The sequence below is a fragment of the Cydia pomonella genome, chromosome 9 (genome assembly GCF_033807575.1).
Source record: "Cydia pomonella isolate Wapato2018A chromosome 9, ilCydPomo1, whole genome shotgun sequence".
Lineage (NCBI taxonomy): Eukaryota > Metazoa > Arthropoda > Insecta > Lepidoptera > Tortricidae > Cydia > Cydia pomonella.
The window spans coordinates 16,781,109-16,799,810 of NC_084711.1; the positions used below are offsets into that span (position 1 = coordinate 16,781,109).

An 18,702-nucleotide genomic window follows, 5' to 3' on the forward strand; every position below is an offset into this window, starting at 1 on the left:
ATTTGCGTGCTAAGGCGATTAGCTGTCAACCTCGCTGTGACCAACATTATTAATAAACATTGCAACATTTCGCATCGCAAAACCAACTTCATTATGATAATTAATATAATTAGTAATTACCGTGTGGTTATTAATCAACGTTCAAAGTGGCGGAGGCCATTATTCGAAAGATGACGAGATTCTGTTTGGTCTAAGCCTAATTTTCACGTCATAGATTCTTTTTACTATTAAATACAGCGGTAGTCTCTTACAATAGTATGATATCAAAAAATAAAGTTTACTGTATCATGTCATATTATGTGCGATAACTATGACAATAATACTTTAGAATACTGAAGAGATTTTTAGAGTGTGCAAAAAAAAAAAAAAACAGAATAACAAATACATTTCAGATTTAAGCTAGTTATAGTAAAACCTCTGTATATATTTATTATGAATAAAGGCTATAATCGATAAAAAAATACATACTCTTAGGATATTGTTTTATTCTTATAAAATAACTTACAAGTAGTTAAATAAATACATTAAAGTTTTTTGCTAACAATATTATTAAATTGGTCTTCCGATGTATAAATAAATTGATATTGTGTAGTAGGTATAGATAAAATTAGTATCATTATAACATAAACTTGTTCGTTCAGTCGTCGCCTCCCGTCATGACTTCCATGAATTCTGAAATTCAACAAAAGTTTTATAAGTGCAAATCCAGAAGAATTCTTGCAGTGTCAACAAGGTGGCATGAAATTTTCATAAGCAAAATAAGCTAGGGAAATTCTGAAAAGTCCACCGTTTCAGTCACAATTACGGCAAGTCAAATGTACTGAATTATTCAAGGGATATCATAAACTTTTCGTAATTTAATGTTGTTGGAAAACTCCTTTTTATCGGTATGCATGAGTTCCTGAAAGTTATTTTAATTTTTCGTACCCCTTAATGTAATTAGGTAGATATTCCTGGTTCCTAAGTCATGGGTGTTTTCTTTGAATTTAAGTTTTCATAAATATTTATATATTATGTACATTGTTGTCAAAGTACCCACAAAATAAGCCTTATTGGGCTTACTATGGAATTTAGTCAATTTGTGTAATAATATACTATACTATTTAATTATATACAAATAATGTGTGTAATCAAAATAAGATATCGGTATATTATTCAAATAAGTGTTAAGTGAAGTTAGGTATTTTAGATTAAAATAGTATTGAACAAAAAACTAATAATAATAATTAAACAAGTCATTATACAAATAAGAAGTATCACTTATTATAGTTTTATATACAGTTATTTGGGATAATGTAATAAGTGGCATACTTTCACATTAACCCTTGGAGTGGTAGGCCGTCGACTATCGCAATTACGTCATTAAAATTTCAAATTGAATTAATTGGAATAAAATCAATATTCCAATGACTCAAAAACGACATATGCCACTTGAAGAGTTAACTAATCAATGACATGCGTAATGTTTTTCTTGATATATGACCATTATATTTTTAAATTTCGTCTAACACACACTGCTATAATTATCACATACTATAAAATATATAATATATTAATAACTAGTGATATGATTTAATGATATCTGGTCCCCCTCAAAACCTAACCTGGTTAGATTAGACCTGCGACCACCGCAGAATAGAATATTTAACAAAAAGTAGGCTAGGTTAAGTTAGAACTGCAACCCCGACAGAATCGAATATTTACGAGTAACAAAAAGAAGGTAAGTCTAGGTTAAAACTACGACCCCCGTAGTATTAATATAAAAACAACACGACAAAACGTGTTATACAAATATGAAAATTACTAAAATACTTATGAAAATTGTAGAATTATACGTTATATTAAAATACGCCTATAGCCATTATAAAATGTTTATTTATACTAGATAAAAATTATATTAAAATAGGCATTATTTTATTAAGAGCTAGATTAAATTGTAATTTAACAAAAACAACGTATAACAAAAACTACGTTAATTATAGGAAGGGTATGATAACTTGTTTTTTGATTATATTAAACATTACTCACCCGAGTACTATACTTATACAAAGCCAGCAGTTTACTTATCGTTACCGATCAATACCTTTGAATATCGTTAAATATTATTACTTTACATTATTTTTTACTACAAATGAGCTTGGCTATCGATATGCGTGCGAGAATGCCATTTAACCTTTACAGCTTTATTGAACATTACAATACGCTCGGGCATGCTTTTACAGCACATTATAAATTATCATAATCAAGTGTTTTAAATATAAGTCAATTAAAAACAAAATAGCCGCAGGTAGCTGTACAAAATAATTACGTAAATAAAGGAAATGTTTCATTAAGAAACTAACTGAGCCGAAGACATTTAGTTCTGGTGATTAAAAAAAATCTTCATAATTAATGCTTGTTCTTAGAAATGGACTCATTTCTCTTTGACGCTATCATTTCTCTTTGTAGTCCTTTTTAGGGTTCCGTAGCCAAATGGCAAAAAACGGAACACTTATAGATTCGTCATGTCCGTCTGTCTGTCCGTTTATGTCACAGCCACTTTTTTCCGAAACTAACTCTATACTGTTCAAACTTGGTAAGTAGATGTATTCTATGAACCGCATTAAGATTTTCACACAAAAATAGAAAAAAAAACAATACATTTTGGGGGTTCCCCATACTTAGAACTGAAAAAAAAAAATTTCATCAAACCTATACGTGTGGGGTGTCTATGGATAGGTCTTCAAAAATGTTATTGAGGTTTCTAATATCATTTTTTTTCTAAACTGAATAGTTTGCGCGAGAGACACTTCCAAAGTGGTAAAATGTGCGTCCCCCCCCCCCTGTAACTTCTAAAATAACATAATGATAAACCTAAAAAAAATATACGAAAATTGGTTTAAACGAGATCTAGTTAGTAGTTTTTTTTTAATACGTCATAAATGGTACGGAACGCTTTGTGCGCGAGTCCGACTCGCACTTGGCCGGTTTTTGTAAATAATGTCATTATTATTTTGATGTTCTTTTCCCTTTTAGTTTCACGCAGCTTATACAACGCACGCAATATTTAATGCAATGCTAAAATGGCATCTTTTTTTATATGCACACTTATCTCGTTTAGACATGAAGCGACATACAAAACAGTTATTACTGGTTTAAAAAAAAAGTCATGGCAAAAGTTTATATAAATTCAATCAAATATGCAGCCAAAGCTAAACTTGGGTTTGGCACGTTACTAGATCGGACGCGATATTATAAATTCTAAATTATAATAGTCGATGTCACATTCAATTTAGTTAACAATGACATAGTGCTTGTATTTTATGCCAGAATACTAAGTATTTCAACGTATTGGAGCGTCACAAAATTTGTTGTTATATATATGTTGAGTAAATTTTATTTGCGGTTAGAAAGCGGTTTTGAAAATTAACATAAAATAAAATTGTATCTGTCAATCATTTCCGTCAGTAGAGAAAACCGACAAATTTTAAAAATGTAGGCGCGAAGGGTTATATTCCCACAGAAAATCTGAATTTCTCGACTTTTTCTACCGACAAAGATGTTTGACCGGCTATAAGTATATTAATTACGGCTCGAACTTTTAATTACACCGTTAGTTCATATATATTAATCAGGCATTCCATAATTATCAACTCTTTCATTCTATGCAACTGTTAATTTAATTTAAATAGACAATTCTGTATTCGGGTATGAATTGTGCAGATACCAATCAGGCAGAAGAGTACAGTTTATTCTGGAAAAACTTTACCCACATCATTTCGTAAGTATATATCCAGGCTATACATCAGGTAGCCTGATTAATACCTACTATTAAAGCGTACCAGAATGGATACTGCCTTTTAGAAAATGTACAATCGGTGAATCAACTTCTTTATGCAACTGGTTGCCATGGTTTCGTCTCTTTGGATCACACTTTAGACTCGTAATTATATGAAACACTATCTCATCATACAGATATTTTTTTGGTAAATTTAAGATTTTTTATTGGCTATTAGCTAATGATATAAGAAGTTTGGGTTATTTTTTGTAACTGTTATCCCTTGGCTCACGGGACAGAATAAGAGCAAAAAGCAAATTGATTCACCCACATACAGTTTGGGTCACACTACGATAAAATGGTCAACCGGTGATAAAAGCGAGACTGGATGCGTAAAAAAGAACCAAATTTCGTGGCAGTCTGTTAGTGACGGTGATGCATACCATCAAAGTCAACTGTGCCAGAGCCGTCAGAGTCAATTTCCTCAATCATCATGTCCAACTCCTCTGCGCTGATCTTGTCATCTAGCTCTCTGAGGATCTCCCGTAGCACCGCTGTCGTGATGTAGCCGTTACCTGGAAATGTTGCATCACATATTAGCAAATAATTAACCCCCCTTTTTCATAAAACCTATCAGCCTTGTTAAACGCTGTCTCTTTCTAACATACACAAATGTCAAAATGACGCAAAGAGACACAAGATCTTTAACGTCGTCAGTAAAAGAATATAATTCGAGACGTCACCGCAGCAGGGGGTAACAGGATGAAAAGAAAATAATAAGGGTCTAGGGGTACATTTGATAATCGTTATTAATTATCATCATCATGCCACACAGACGAAGTCGCGGACAGAAGCTAGTTTCGAATATATCTGCTTAATTTGCCTTTTAATGTCATTAATTGTATTAAAGCTAAAAAATATACGTAAATTTAGTGTATTTATGTAGGTACCTACTTCATTATGTATCAAAGGTCAACAAAAGGGTATAGGTGTAGGCACCTCACTAAGAAAATTACTATCTTACTCTCAGTATTTTCCTTAATAACAAAACCAAAATCACCCTAGAAATCTTCCACCCAAATGAAACACGTTAAATAACTAACAAGGGTCAGGCCGTGGGTTCCAACTACGGGTTTTACCACTAACTGTGGGGGTAAAAAAGCAGCCTGGTTTTGTTTAGGGGCTTAATATTTTTAGGGGTTTTACCATACAATGTTTGTGTGATATAGATAAATGTGTTCACGATGTAATAAATTATTAGGAACAGGAAATGAAACATTCTCGAGTTCATAATGTATCCCACTCTCTTTTGTTTGAACTCGCAAGTGCAACTGAGAAGGTAGTACAGGGCTGAATGTTCAGTTTTACGCTACATAGTGATGATCCGGTGTTCGAAATTCTTGTTTTTTTTTTATAATGTATTAATACTCGTAAAACACACCTTTAAATCATATTATTTATGTACGTTTAATTTTATATAGGTAATTTTGTGATATTTTTTTTTGTCATTTTACTCTGTATTCTGACCCTGCACCAATTAGGATCTTTCGGTTTGGCTCATGGTTGACTGGTAGAGAATGCCTTCTGGCATTAAGTCCGCCATTTGTACTCTTCATGTATTGTGCAATAAAGTTTAAATAAATAAATAAATAAAAAATAAATATTTTTTAAATTTGCCGCCTTTTTTATTGAAGGTCGCGGTGCTCTAGTATATTAGACGTGTAATTTCTTTTATTTTTTATCAAGGGGGTTTTAAGGGGTTTTCAATTTGAGATCTAGAGGTAAAAATAATGGAGTCGGCAACCCTGGGTCACAGAATGTCTAGAATTTTTCCAACAACTAAATTTTATTCAGCAAGATACATTCGCTTTTGAGCGAGAGTATTTAATTACTTTAGCCTGTAATATGGTTTTACGCGTTCAAATTCCGCATTAACACAGCAAAACCCTTAATTAATTGACAATGTAAAGCTTAACCTATGGCATTGGTTAATTACATGAAGCTCGGGATATTATATTACTACGAGGGGTTAATACTCTTAATACATTGCTTTATAGGTACAGGTTGCTGGGGAGGAATCCGAAGTGTTTTAAGAGGAAAGGAGATGGCCGCTTCTCCATACAATCTTAGTCCTCATTTTCCGCTCTGGATATTGGCATTATGGAAAATATTTTTGCATAATTTGATTTGTGTTAACCATTGCTATATGTATGTTGAACATGAGATGCCGATGATGATTCAGATGTTTCTTTTCGATTTTTTGATTATTACAAAAATTAGGAGCCAAAAACTGATTTCATACACATTTTGTAATGCTCCTAACTCTTACATCGGGGTTTTTGGTGCGGGAATGTTTTCGTGTATTTATAACTTTGTTTATTGTAAAATAATTACCAAACTATGAATTAAAAATAAACAGTAAACTCCAAATGCGCTTAGAAATATTAAAATAGTGTCGGTTTTCGTAGTTTATACCTGTTTTTTGGCTAGAGTAAAAAATTCCCGCACCAAAAACCCCGATGTATGCTTACAATAATTAAATTTCGAAAAAAAAAACACAACAATCAAACGTAAGGGAATAGCTGTGGTTGATATACAACCAATTGGGTCCAAATATTTTCAATAATGTAAATATCCAGAGGAAAATGGGGACTACGTTTGTATAAAAAGGCGATTTCTCTCGGGTCCCCCACTTTCGTCGTAATGGTTGGCTTCTAACCTCATCATACGGAATAAAATGATCCAATTGATCTAAATATTTTTTCGTTATAATTACTCGATGAGTAATAAGTACTCAGTGCAAATAGCGTATTGATGATCATTTGTGGTCTAGTTTCTAGACATAGTTGTTGAAAGACATCAAAGTGACATAAGAGGTCCTTTACCAAGATGGGTTGTTATAATTATCATAAGTTATTACTAATAACAGGTTATTGATTTGTTTTTGATCTGTCAACTATTAAAAATAAGAAATAATTAGATTAATACTCAAGTTCGAGTGACTGTTACTCAAAGAATAAACATTCTATCATATAAAAAATACCACAAAGAAATAGACCAGATTGATCTAAACTCACATAAGTAGTTAGTATTTTTCGCACGGCCTCGGGAGTGCGAGAGTAGAATACTTCAGGCACCACGTATACACATAACTTTCTTTTGTACACATTTACTATTATATATATTTTTGGAAAATATGGTCACCAACCCTTGAAGCGCAGGTGGCCTACCGGTAAGAGCGTGCGACCTGCAATCCGGAGGTCGCGAGTTCAAACCCCGGCTTGTACCAATGAGTTTTTCGGAACTTATGTTCGAAATATCATTTGATATTTACCAGTCGCTTTTCGTTGTAGGAAAACATCGTGAGGAAACCGGACTAATCCCAACAAGGCCTAGTTTATCCTCTGGGTTGGAAGGTCAGATGGCAGTCGCTTTCGTAAAAACTAGTACCTACGCCAATTCTGGGGATTAGTGGTCAAGCGGACCCCAGATTCCCATGAGCCGTGGCAAAATTCCGGGACAACGCGAGGAAGAAGATTGTCATCAACCCTTTAGGCACGACCTCCCTAACTGGTAGACATAGACATAGACATATTTTAGTATAGGTAAACATACATAGACGTGTACACCTATTCTTATATAAATCGTGACGTACATATGTTGGAAATGGTTCTGTTTCCTAGTAAAGTCCTTATTTACCTTCTTTGTCGTACAACCGGAATGCTTCTTTGAGTTCTTGTTGCATAGCTTCAGCGTCCTCTTCAACCATAAATCTCGACGCTAAGGTTACAAACTCTTCAAACTCCAGCTCGCCGGATCCTGTATCAAGCATATAAATTAAAATATTATCGTTAATGTTATACACAGACTATACAAACACCACATTATGATTCATTTACTACGAGCACCAGGTCACTACGCATACGCAGCGGTTTACGTGAGCGAATAACCGGCGAACGCGAAGCGGTACGGCGCGGCTGCGATAGCCGCCGCAGCCGAAAGGCGAAAGCGGTCCCTCATACCCCCCTGACGGGGGGTATCGAACGACGTCCAGTACGGCGCGGCGCACGGCATTCGCGTTCGTAACGAGATCGCCCACCTAGGACACTTCAATAAGTATCGAAGGATTGATTCACCCGCGCCGCGTCGCTTCGCGTTCGCGAGTTTTTCGCTCACGTAAGCCGCTGCGTAAGGCTCAATTTTACTAGCAAAATGCTATATGAGCAGCACAACAGTTGTATTCTATACCGTTGCATACTATGATAGTTTTGGTCCATCCCTTAATTTTTGAAAATATTTTTAATTTACACGAATACTGGTCGTAACTGTAAACGCAACTGGAATAAGCGGTTTCACTTCCATATTTGTGCGGGAGCACTTACGTGACCTCGATTGTTTTATGTTATCCGCCTTACAAAGTGGTCCATGCGTATCTACAATCATCTTTCGTTATGAGTACTTTTTAGTACCTGCTATGGTCTACTCAACAGGATTCTCATGATGGACAAAAATTATACACCCGTGATTTGGCGCGGACTCGACACTTGTATTTTCTCCAAGATAATTGAGCCTATTATTTGGCCTAAATGGTCAATCGTGTCAATTGTGTCATAGTGTCAAGAAATAATTTGAATCACGTACTTTGCTCTCACTATATCAACCTCAATGTAATAAATCCTGCTATTAATGTTGTTTACTGCAATGGCTTTAGTTTACTAATGAAACAATCGGGTCTCTATTGTTTCCCATAAAGTTTTAAGTCATAATGTATTGTTTGTCCGCATTTTCGTTAGTCATAATTTGGTTTTTCTCAGAAACGCGTAACTTTTCAGGATTGCCATAAAACAAACCTAACCTAACCTAACCTATCTATAGGATAATCTAAGGAAATTCCTGAAAAGTTAACGGTTTCAGAGTTATGACTAATGATAATATGACTATCATTACATTATGACTTTCAATAATTATGTCAAACAAAGGGATCCCGAAACAATCGTTATAGCCATAAATAGATGTTTATCACTTTAATTATTCATATTCAATGCGAAATAACATAAAATAGCTTTAGCTAACTCTACGCTCATATTTCACCAAACTTTGAAACTCCCAGCAGCAAAACCGTTTACGCAACTAAAATAACTTCCGTTCAAAAATATTGCAAAAGTTTAATCTCTAATACGCCAAGGGAAGCTTTTTTTATCGAAGCGATAACACTGTCACTTGGAAAGATAAGGTCGCATGTGGCTATGGTTTAAGTCACTTAAGATCTTTATATTCCGAGAGCAGTCAGAGTGAAAGAGTATTTGCGTATCTACGGCACGAGCACTCAGAAAATTAGTGGCGGATCGGGGAGCATCGTTTAATAGGTATTGCCGCAGGCGTTGTACTCTATTGATACCAGTTGAAGTTTGTGGGTGACAAAATTGAATTAAGTTGGAAACCAAAATTACTCCCGCAATGCTAGTTGTAAGCAATAGTTTTATATACTGTACATTTTACCAACATCTTAACTTTTATCAGAAATGAAAAGTTCGTAGAATCGTAGAGTACGATTAAAATGGGAAGTAAATATAATTAGTTGCAATGAATACCTTTCTTGGTTCTCTCAAATCTTAATCCCAAGTAATTGGTTTACATTTATTTGGAAAGGGTTTCCGCCTACGGAACAATTAATTATATCTTAGTAACGTAGGGAGCTCTTTATGATCTAAATAACAAAACTTCAGTGAGCCAAAGACATATTAAATAAATTGAAGTGTTTTTCAATATATTTAATATGTCTGTGGCTACATACATAGGTACATACTGCATTAAGACGATTTTCCGTTCTCATATGAAGCTCAGACAGGTGTTGCGTTCGCCTAAGGATCCTTTGAACAGTCCGGGCGTAAATATAATTCCTTGCTCCTGTGGGGGAACTGCATAGGAGAGACGGGCCGAAACATTTTCACCAGATTATCCGAGCACATACGTAGTATGAAGAACACGGACCGCCGGGGCTTTGTGGTGACGTACACGTATTGGATTTGGATTCGACTAACTAGATGCGTTTCGATAAGGTAACCGTGCTGGTAAAGGAAATATTTGTGATACAGCGAAAAGTCGGGAGGCTATCCAAATTAACCATCCGAATTTTAACCATGATTGTGGTTGGTCCGTGCCTCCGAGCAGTCAGAGCTGGAAAACGGTGTTGCTACTTCGGTGGACAGTGTGGTCGAACCATTAGCAAATGACGTATTGAGTGTTGTGTGCAACCGATTATTTGACAATAATGCCGTAAACGGGGGTAGTTTCTTGCTTCCCCTGCCACCACCGGCGCCCGCGCCGAGACATCGGGCGCGGAGGGCTGCGGCCCGCAGTCTGCGCCGGTCCGTCAACGCAAGCTCCTAACGACACTACTACGTACGGAGTGAAACATGTTGTAAATAAATAAATAAATATTATACGACATTATTACACAAATTGACTAAGTCCCACAGTAAGCGCAATAAGGCTTGTGTTGAGGGTACCTAGACAACGATATATATAATATATAAATATTTATAAATACTTAAATACATAGAAAACACCCATGACTCAGGAACAAATATCCATGCTCATCACACGAATAAATGCCCTTACCAGGATTTGAACCCGGGACCATCAGCTTCGTAGGCAGGGTCACTACCCACTAGGCCAAACCGGTCGTCGCCGGTCGTGTTGTGAGCCGTTTTTCAATATATTTAATATCGATCTTTATGATTATTATGAGTACGAGTACTTACGAAAATCAAATAACTTTATAAATACCGATTCGTCTTTGATATTTCAGTTTTATCCAGTTATTGATTTACAGGGATATTCATATTAACGTGCTCAACGTTTAATCTGGGTAGTATAATCAATATCAATTTCTTAATTATGTTCTGTCAACCCAGTTTCAGCAGTTTATTGTATTATCTCTTCCTGTATTATTGTGCCTTTATTGTTTTCTTTTGGGAGAGTTATTCAATAATAAAATATTAATCTTATTCGAGTTAACAAATAAATAGCAATGGAATTATTAGTAATGGCCCGTAAATTATTGCAGGTGACTAAATATACACTCTGTATATGTGCCGTTATTGGTTGTCATTAAGACACTATTTCCATAAAGCTTGAATTTAAAATCAACCTTATCGACAACGGACAATGTGGTACCTTTTAATTGAAAACGTCATATATAAATATAGTATTAACAAGGACTTTTATGAGGCTTTTGTAGTGATATAACTACATAAAATCCCTTTAGAAATATATTACGCGAGGCCACCAAAGACCGTTACATATTATCTAACCAAAACTTACTCGTAAATAACGCAAGTGAGTCATGAGGTTCTTATAGCCCTTCATATTAATTTACTTGTCTGGCTTGAACTTGCTGTCAGTTAGATAACCAAGATTTAAGTTCACCTAAGCTTAAGGCGTCTATATTAGTGCAGTGGAATATTCTGAATAAGCTGAGGCTCTGAAATGGACCAACCGAAAATACTAGAAAAAAATGTATGTTAAACCTTAAGAGGAAACAGGACATACAAACGTAGTACCCATTTTCTTCTCTGGATGTTGACATTTTGGAAAATATTTTTACATAATTTGATGTAAGTATATTAAACATTGCTATGCCCCTACGTTTGACATTTATCGTTTTTTTGTTATCATAAAAATTAGGAGCGAAAAACAGATATCATACAAAATTTTAGATGCTTCTAACTTCTGTAATTAATTAATAAACGTAGAGGAAAATGTGTACGTTTGTATGAAAAGTGATTTCGGGCGGGTCCTCCGCTTTCGTCTTTATATGTTACTGTTACTAATAACGGTGTTAAAAAACTATAGCTAATACGTCAGACTGTATCTATCGAGGTTGTTTTTAACTACTGGGTAGTTATGTTCGCACGGCTAGTTTAATTGGTTCACTTTAAATTTGCCTGTGTCGATTTAACTAAAGGTATACTCGTACCTATTTAATCTTTCAACTCTTTTAACGTTAAAGAATCCTGCGCAACTAAGAAAAATGTCAAGTCAGTTAAATTTAAAAAATATTTGGCATCTCTCTTACATATCTCAATACTATTATGTCTACAATTGCAACCATGGGGCCAATGCAACTATTTACTCTAAAAATACAAGAAGTAATGAGCTAGCCTCTTGTATTCATGACATACTTTCATCAGTCATTATAATTCTCATTATTACTCACTCCTTAAGAGTGCATTTGCCCCACAGTAGCAACTTTCCCATAGTTGCAACTGTCGCATAGTTGCAATTTCCCCACAGTTGCAATAGCCCTAGCTGACCTTAGGTAAAATCTTAATGGGTAAATTAGTTTTTTCCTAATTTAATTTTCTAGTCTTTTATGACTTTACATTTCGGATTTGAGCGAAATTTGTAATGTAGCGCCAAGCTCTTTTAGGGCACAAGTCGCCTTAAAGGGACTCTTTGTTGTTCTCAACGCCCGAGGCAACCCGTTGATTCTCGGCAGCCCTTAACAAAGACTATGCTTATTACACCAATTTTGCCAGTATCAAAGACATAACTGTGTTTATTGTGTTATTAGAATTTGATGTCACTTTGAGCCTGTTTTGGTATTTGAAAAGCTGATTATCATTGATGCTGCAATTTAGCGACTGACGATTGTATTCTTGGAAAATTTAAGGGGTCTATTGTGTGCCAACTCTCTCATTTCTCATTATATAAACCGTTATATGTGTGTTGTTTATCTTTGTTGTTTTCATTATAATTTATTGTCTATTAAATCTGGCTTATGATAAATTTAAATAATAAAAAGAACTGTTAAATAGAATTGGTGTTATTCTAAATGATATCGGCCTGTCAGTTATTCGCGATGCAGCTTTTGCGAATAACGGACAGGCCGATATCGTCCGGCGAATTGGTAATCAGCTAAGTGGGCCCCTTTAGTAGTTAGTGTCCCAATTTTGTCAGTGTGTAAATTTTTATTTATTATCTAATAAAAATTTAATATAATTTCATTTATATTAGCATAAAAATGACCTAAATATTTTCTTCATTATAAAGTCTACCCATATTTCTGTCGGAAACAGATTGCTTCTTAGATGAGATAGTACAACCCACTTTTCATTATTATTACGGACGGACGACGAATGTACGAGTATTCTGCGACTACAAAGTATGTATCCTTATAAGGGCCTATTTATATATATATATATATATATTTTACGATTTTTTCGTCACATTTGGATAAAACTTAGCTGGGTTGAAAAGCTTCTCATTTCGGAAACGAAATCACAACCTCACCCAAAAAAAACTACGAGTTACGAAAATACAATACTTTTCGTAACTCAGGTATAGTTTTAGGACAAACGGTGAACTGTGCTTATATTGTACAGAATAGGGAAACTCTACCTATGCACCAAATAATCGAAATCGGACGAAAAATAATTACAGCAAAATAATAATCGCCCCATAAAATGGTAAAGTAAAGAGTACTGACCATCTTCGTCCACTTCTTCAATGATCTCCTTTAAGGTCTCGTCGGTGACGCCAAGACCCAGCATGCCAAAGATAGTGCCCACCATCACGGTGCCGATGCAACCCTTTTTCTCGTGGTCGAAGGCCTCAAACGCCTTCTTGAGGACTGAAAATAAAGCAGCAAGAGTAGCCCGCAAAACAAGTAGTTCTCTGTTATATTTAATTATATTTCTATTTAAATGAAGATTTTTGACACCTTAGTCAATAGGGAGTATTACTGCAATGTTCTGCCGGCAGAGTGCAGCACTGGCACTTATCATAAACCATATTGCCTTAAACTGTTTTATGACAAGTTTTCACAGATAATAAAATATGACATTGATGCATCAAGGCGGTTTGTTTACAAAGGGCCTACCGGGAAGCGCAAAAATCGAAATTTAGTTATCTGCCCCTTTATCGCTCGAATATGTAAGAGTGATAGAGAGGTTAGATTACGAAATTTCGATTTTCTTATTTCGTGGTAAATCCTCAGATTATGATGGATTGTGGTAGTGGCGCCCCCTATGCTTAGTTTCGCGTAATATTCCCAATTGGGAAATCCTGGTCTATATTTTGCTACAACTAACTTTTTGCTAAAGTAAGTTAAACAGCGTTAATACCTTTTTGAAGATAGTAAAATTTTGAAGTTTTGAGTGAAGGAAGCGAAAGAGGTATGTCAGGATCGTAGTAAGTGGAAATCCGTGGTCTCTGCCTACCCCTTCGGGAAATAGGCGTGATTATATATATGTAAAATTTTGAAATTAAATATGTTTAACCCAAATAATTGTTGTCCACTTACGGAATGTTGGGCGAGTTGTACATATTTGATTTTTACGAAAAAACTACTACATTTGACTGCTAAAGTCACCTACTGTTAAAGTCAAATTTTAATGAAGAGTAAAGATTTTTCTTTTATCTTAAACCATTAAATTTAGCTGAACATTGTGCGTGGAGGTCGAATAGTTAGTATTTAAGGTTCTACAGGGTGAAATAGTTCTGTATGACCATACGCTGAGGGGTGAATATGTGGGGTCATACTAAACAAGTTTTACCATGGGACCAACCACAAAATCGCGAAAAAAAACATCTTTTCCATAGAAAACAGTGACATGTGATGTAGCCAAATGTCTGAGACGGCAGGTTTTTTTCGCGATATCCGCATATCCACCCCTCAGCGTATGCTCAAATATAACAATTCCAACCTGTATATCATTTGCCTCCGTTTGATCTGTGCTGAATGCTACACCGTGTAGGTATATTACGATGCTTGCCCAGAGATGGCCCGGTAACGAACACACTATTTACAGAGCGTGAGTTTTTCAGGTAACTGCTAACCTAATATTATGAGACGCTGTCAGCCTAGAAATTTGAGATACCACTACCTATTAGTTTTTCTGAGTAAAAAATACCCGTAAATGATTGCCAATCTTTTTCTTTTTTAATATACCTACCTATTTTTCTATAGGTGGTTACTGAAATTGAAACAATACTAACCACATACCTATGTCCGTTTTCAACCAAAAGGGTCCTTATTATCGGTTAACAATTAGACGCTCTTTTCATAAAGCTTCAATTTAATCAAATTGAAAACGTTACATATCAATTTATCAAAGTTAAAATGATGTATAGGCATGAGCTATAGCTATAATATAAAGAGTTTTTATAGCTTAACTAACGTTACATTATTTGTTCAATCCAAAAGCAATCTGCAACTAAGACTAAATGCGACCGGTTTTAAGAAAATTGGTAATGACAGTCGGATTACGAAAGCATGGAATTGATTGAAAATGTTGTCTTCTTCCTTATGGGATGAAAAACTAATGCAATTTAGAATTTCTTTTGCAAGTACCTAATCTTATGGGATTGGACATAATCAATATTACTAGATGCAAAAAAATTGCTAAAACTTACCCGTTGTTTAAAATGACCAAAACACAACTTTATTGTTAGGGAATAAGAGCGTGGGCAAGTCAGTTTGAAACATCTCCTGCTTAGCTACATCTGCTTCTGACTGTTTAAATAGATAATATTAAAAATCGTATTACAACTATTCTGATTCTACACACAAGTAAATTTAATGTCTACTTAAGACCGGTATATGACTTGAGTGTGAAAGCAAGGATAACTCTCCCTGGAAACGAGCAAAACGGAAAACACGTTCCATTCTGTAGGTTAATTAAATTAAATGGTTATTACTCTCCAGAGTAATTCTTAGTTAGCTGCAATCACTAGCTCAAGCGAAGCAGATCAAATGACGCTATGAACTCGCGTTATACTGCACTTTTTAAATTATTCTGCACGTTTAGTTAAAATGAACTCTATTTTCTACGCAAAAAGGCAGTTTGTAGTAGGTATTAGAGTAAAGAAAGAAGTAGAGGAAATTATTTTTCTCTTGATCCGCGCAGATTTACAGATTGTGAAGTTGTGATGAACTCTTTAGTGCTGTAAACATATCAACGATATGAAATATAAGAAAACGAATATTATATTTCTACTTGAAACGGCCAATGTAGGTATGTTGGGCGTATTGTAAAACTATTTTCGCATGACCTACATATTTATTTTATAAAATCTCTATGGCTCAACGTTGAAAAACCATTAAGCTTTGGCCAGATACAGTCAATTTTACACATCTGTTTGCTCGCGTTAAGCATAAGTTTTTTACAATTGTAATAACATTTTAAATCGACGGACACAATAAACATTTAAAACCCAAGCACTCAATTACAAACATAACTTTTTCTTTCAGGCATTAGGTATATACCTATAAGCGTCTCGAGATTCTCGTTTCCACATAAACTGATTTCTTATTTTATCTTATTATATATACATTATCTAACATACCACATATTGATTGGAGTAACATTAATATCAAACCACTATCATATTTTCATAATTTGAAATCTCCTGGATCGCTTGAGGCGAACCACTAAATAAGTTGTTGAAATAACTTGCATTGAAATAAATTCACAATTACAGATTAATGCTGTTAAATATTTCTCATAAATATACCTAATTTATTATGAAATGAACTCAATATTGAGAGTGTGATGAAATGATAATAATAGACGATTTAAATAATAATTGTCATACGAAATCGATAAGCCGATTTTGCTAATGATATTGTCGAGATATTATAACTACTAATTTGCAAAACTACTCACTTGCTACCTGGTCCTTAGTAAGATCATCCTGTAAAGATTAACTGCACGTTAGCTTTTCATTATTATTAAATAGGTATCACAAACGTTAATTGATGCACGATAAAATTCTGAAACGCACTTCACTAGCCAATTTAAGTTATTAATCACAAAGTAGTAATGAAATATCAAAACTTTTTATAGAAAGCAACGGCACAAAATTATCTTTATTTGAAAAAATGACGAATTAAAATCTCACCATTTTTATTTAAAGGAATTGAATAATATGGTACGCAATGCCGAACCAAAGAATGAGGAACACAAGTCCTTTTATCTGGATGGACTGAGCGACTACTCTAAGACGCGCGACGATGTCACCCAGGTTGCCTCTGGTTTAGGGACTTGGTACTGCCCCTTTCTGCCCACGATTCACCGCGTCTTGGCTTCGGCGATCGCTTTTAACTGTTATTGTTGAGGTCATCATACATTATGCTCTGTTGCCGGATGATAGCTGGGAATGTATACGTCAGGCTAGCGGGTCGTCTTTCTAAAAAAACTAAGAAGCTTTTTTTATTTTTTTTTACATATCAAAATGCCAAATTTTTTGCAGCATTACATTCAGTATTTTATTTAATATTAGTCATAAAAGTTGGAAAGAAGAGAAAATAATAATTGCTAAATCACTCTATGGCTTCTATTTAATACCAAATATTAGTTCTAATTTACGTTATATTACGATAATTCCTACTAACGCTAGCAAATATTATTTTGCTCTAAAGCTAAAAAGAAATGTCCTTGTTTTCCCCTGAGGCTCTCGAAGTAAATATTAAATAATAGAAATGACTGTCTTTCTTAATGGTGTACAATTGAGGAAAAGCTCTCTCAGAATTTATACAATTTGGTGTATAACAGAACAACCACATACAAAAAAGTATATTGGATAAAGTACATTTATTAATAATAAACGGGATATCTTTATTTAAATACGTATGCCCTAGCTGAATCACACATTATCGAAGAGCCGGTACTACAAAAACTAGAAAATTTAAATTCGTGCATCAACTTACATTAAAGTCTACAAGTGAAGTCGTATAAAAAAAATTAAACCCTGAGGGGGTTTAAAAAGGTATTGAAAAGTTATATGTGGTAGAAGCTTTATGTTAACTGTGAACTTGACACTTAAAAATAACATAATATTTTATTAAAATTAATTTTATTAAAAGGTGTTTCAGAAAATAGGAAGAGATAAGTTGTTTTTGAAAGCTTGTTCCAAAAAGGAGGTAGTGAAAAGGTTTATATTGAGAACGAATTTTTTTTGATCGTGGGACTTGAAACTTTATAAAAAGACATAAAACATGAAATCATAAAACAAAAATTAGCGTTTTTGAAAGTCCATCCCCCAAATATGGGTTAAATATGGGTAGACAGTTTGTAACGGAAATGATTAGGGTAAGAGACTTTTTTTATTTATCTTGTAAGGGGGTTAAAAAGGGTAGTATCATGTACGAATATTTTATTGAATGAGGGAGTTATAACTTTGTAGAAAGAATATATTAGGAAACAAAAAGTGTATTCAGCTTTTTTGAAAATTTATCTTACAATGGGGTTAAAAAAGCGTCACAAAATATTTTTCAAATAAGATTTTAAACTTTCCAAAAATGTATTATATTAAAATATATAAAAAAAATTACCATTAATAAAAATGATTCCTACGGAAAGAGAAGAGGTTAAAAATTTGTATCGAGAACAAATGTTTTTTTGACCGAGGGATTTGAACTTCTTAGAAAGATATGACAAGCAAATTTTACATGTTTTCAAATTATTACCCTGCTGCTATTTTTACTCCACAATAATTATGTAGAAAACCAACATTACATCATCAATATAAATCCATGCGAACAAAGTCATGAACAACAGCGAGCTTTATACGGGGTATTTTCTTTAACAGGAGCAATAAATTAAACTGTAGGCTGTACTCCTCGAACGGACCAACATTTGTTCAGCAATATTTAAAAATAACTTATGTTTTGATTAATATTACACTTTAATTTGTTCTAAGATGCAATGGATTTCCAAATTTTGTTAAGTTTAAACCGTGACAAGCAACGTTAAATACACTGATGACAGCGTACATTGAAAATAATATTTAATTTATATGAAAAAAAAAGAAAACCTAAAGATTGTATAATATTTAAAAAATTATAATCTAAAATTATATCGTGTGAGGAGTACAATATATGGTTTAATTATTTGCTCGTATTACGGAAAACACCCGGTATAAAACAGTTCCCTGCA

At 34.2% G+C, this 18,702-nt stretch overlaps 1 protein-coding gene across 1 annotated transcript; it reads right to left on the reverse strand.

Moving 5' to 3' along the window:
* Positions 1 to 468: 468 nt before the first annotated feature.
* LOC133521520 (troponin C, isoallergen Bla g 6.0101-like) lies at positions 469 to 16,848 on the reverse strand. The gene is made up of 6 exons (XM_061856524.1): positions 16,667 to 16,848; positions 16,432 to 16,459; positions 13,251 to 13,394; positions 7,457 to 7,576; positions 4,201 to 4,332; positions 469 to 672 (listed from the first exon to the last, which is right to left on the reverse strand). Exons 1-6 carry the CDS (start codon positions 16,667 to 16,669, stop codon positions 638 to 640), a joined length of 462 nt encoding a protein of 153 aa, XP_061712508.1. The 5' UTR covers positions 16,670 to 16,848; the 3' UTR covers positions 469 to 637.
* Between the last annotated feature and the right edge of the window lie 1,854 nt (positions 16,849 to 18,702).

What these genes read in the sequence shown, in the direction of transcription:
- LOC133521520 (XM_061856524.1), bottom strand. An exon ending in TACTAAGGACCAGGTAGCAA is followed by an intron (nt 13,395 to 16,431) that starts GTGAGTAGTTTT and finishes CTTTATTTTCAG; the next exon opens with TCCTCAAGAAGGCGTTTGAG. An exon ending in CCGGTTGTACGACAAAGAAG is followed by an intron (nt 4,333 to 7,456) that starts GTAAATAAGGAC and finishes CAACATTTCCAG; the next exon opens with GTAACGGCTACATCACGACA.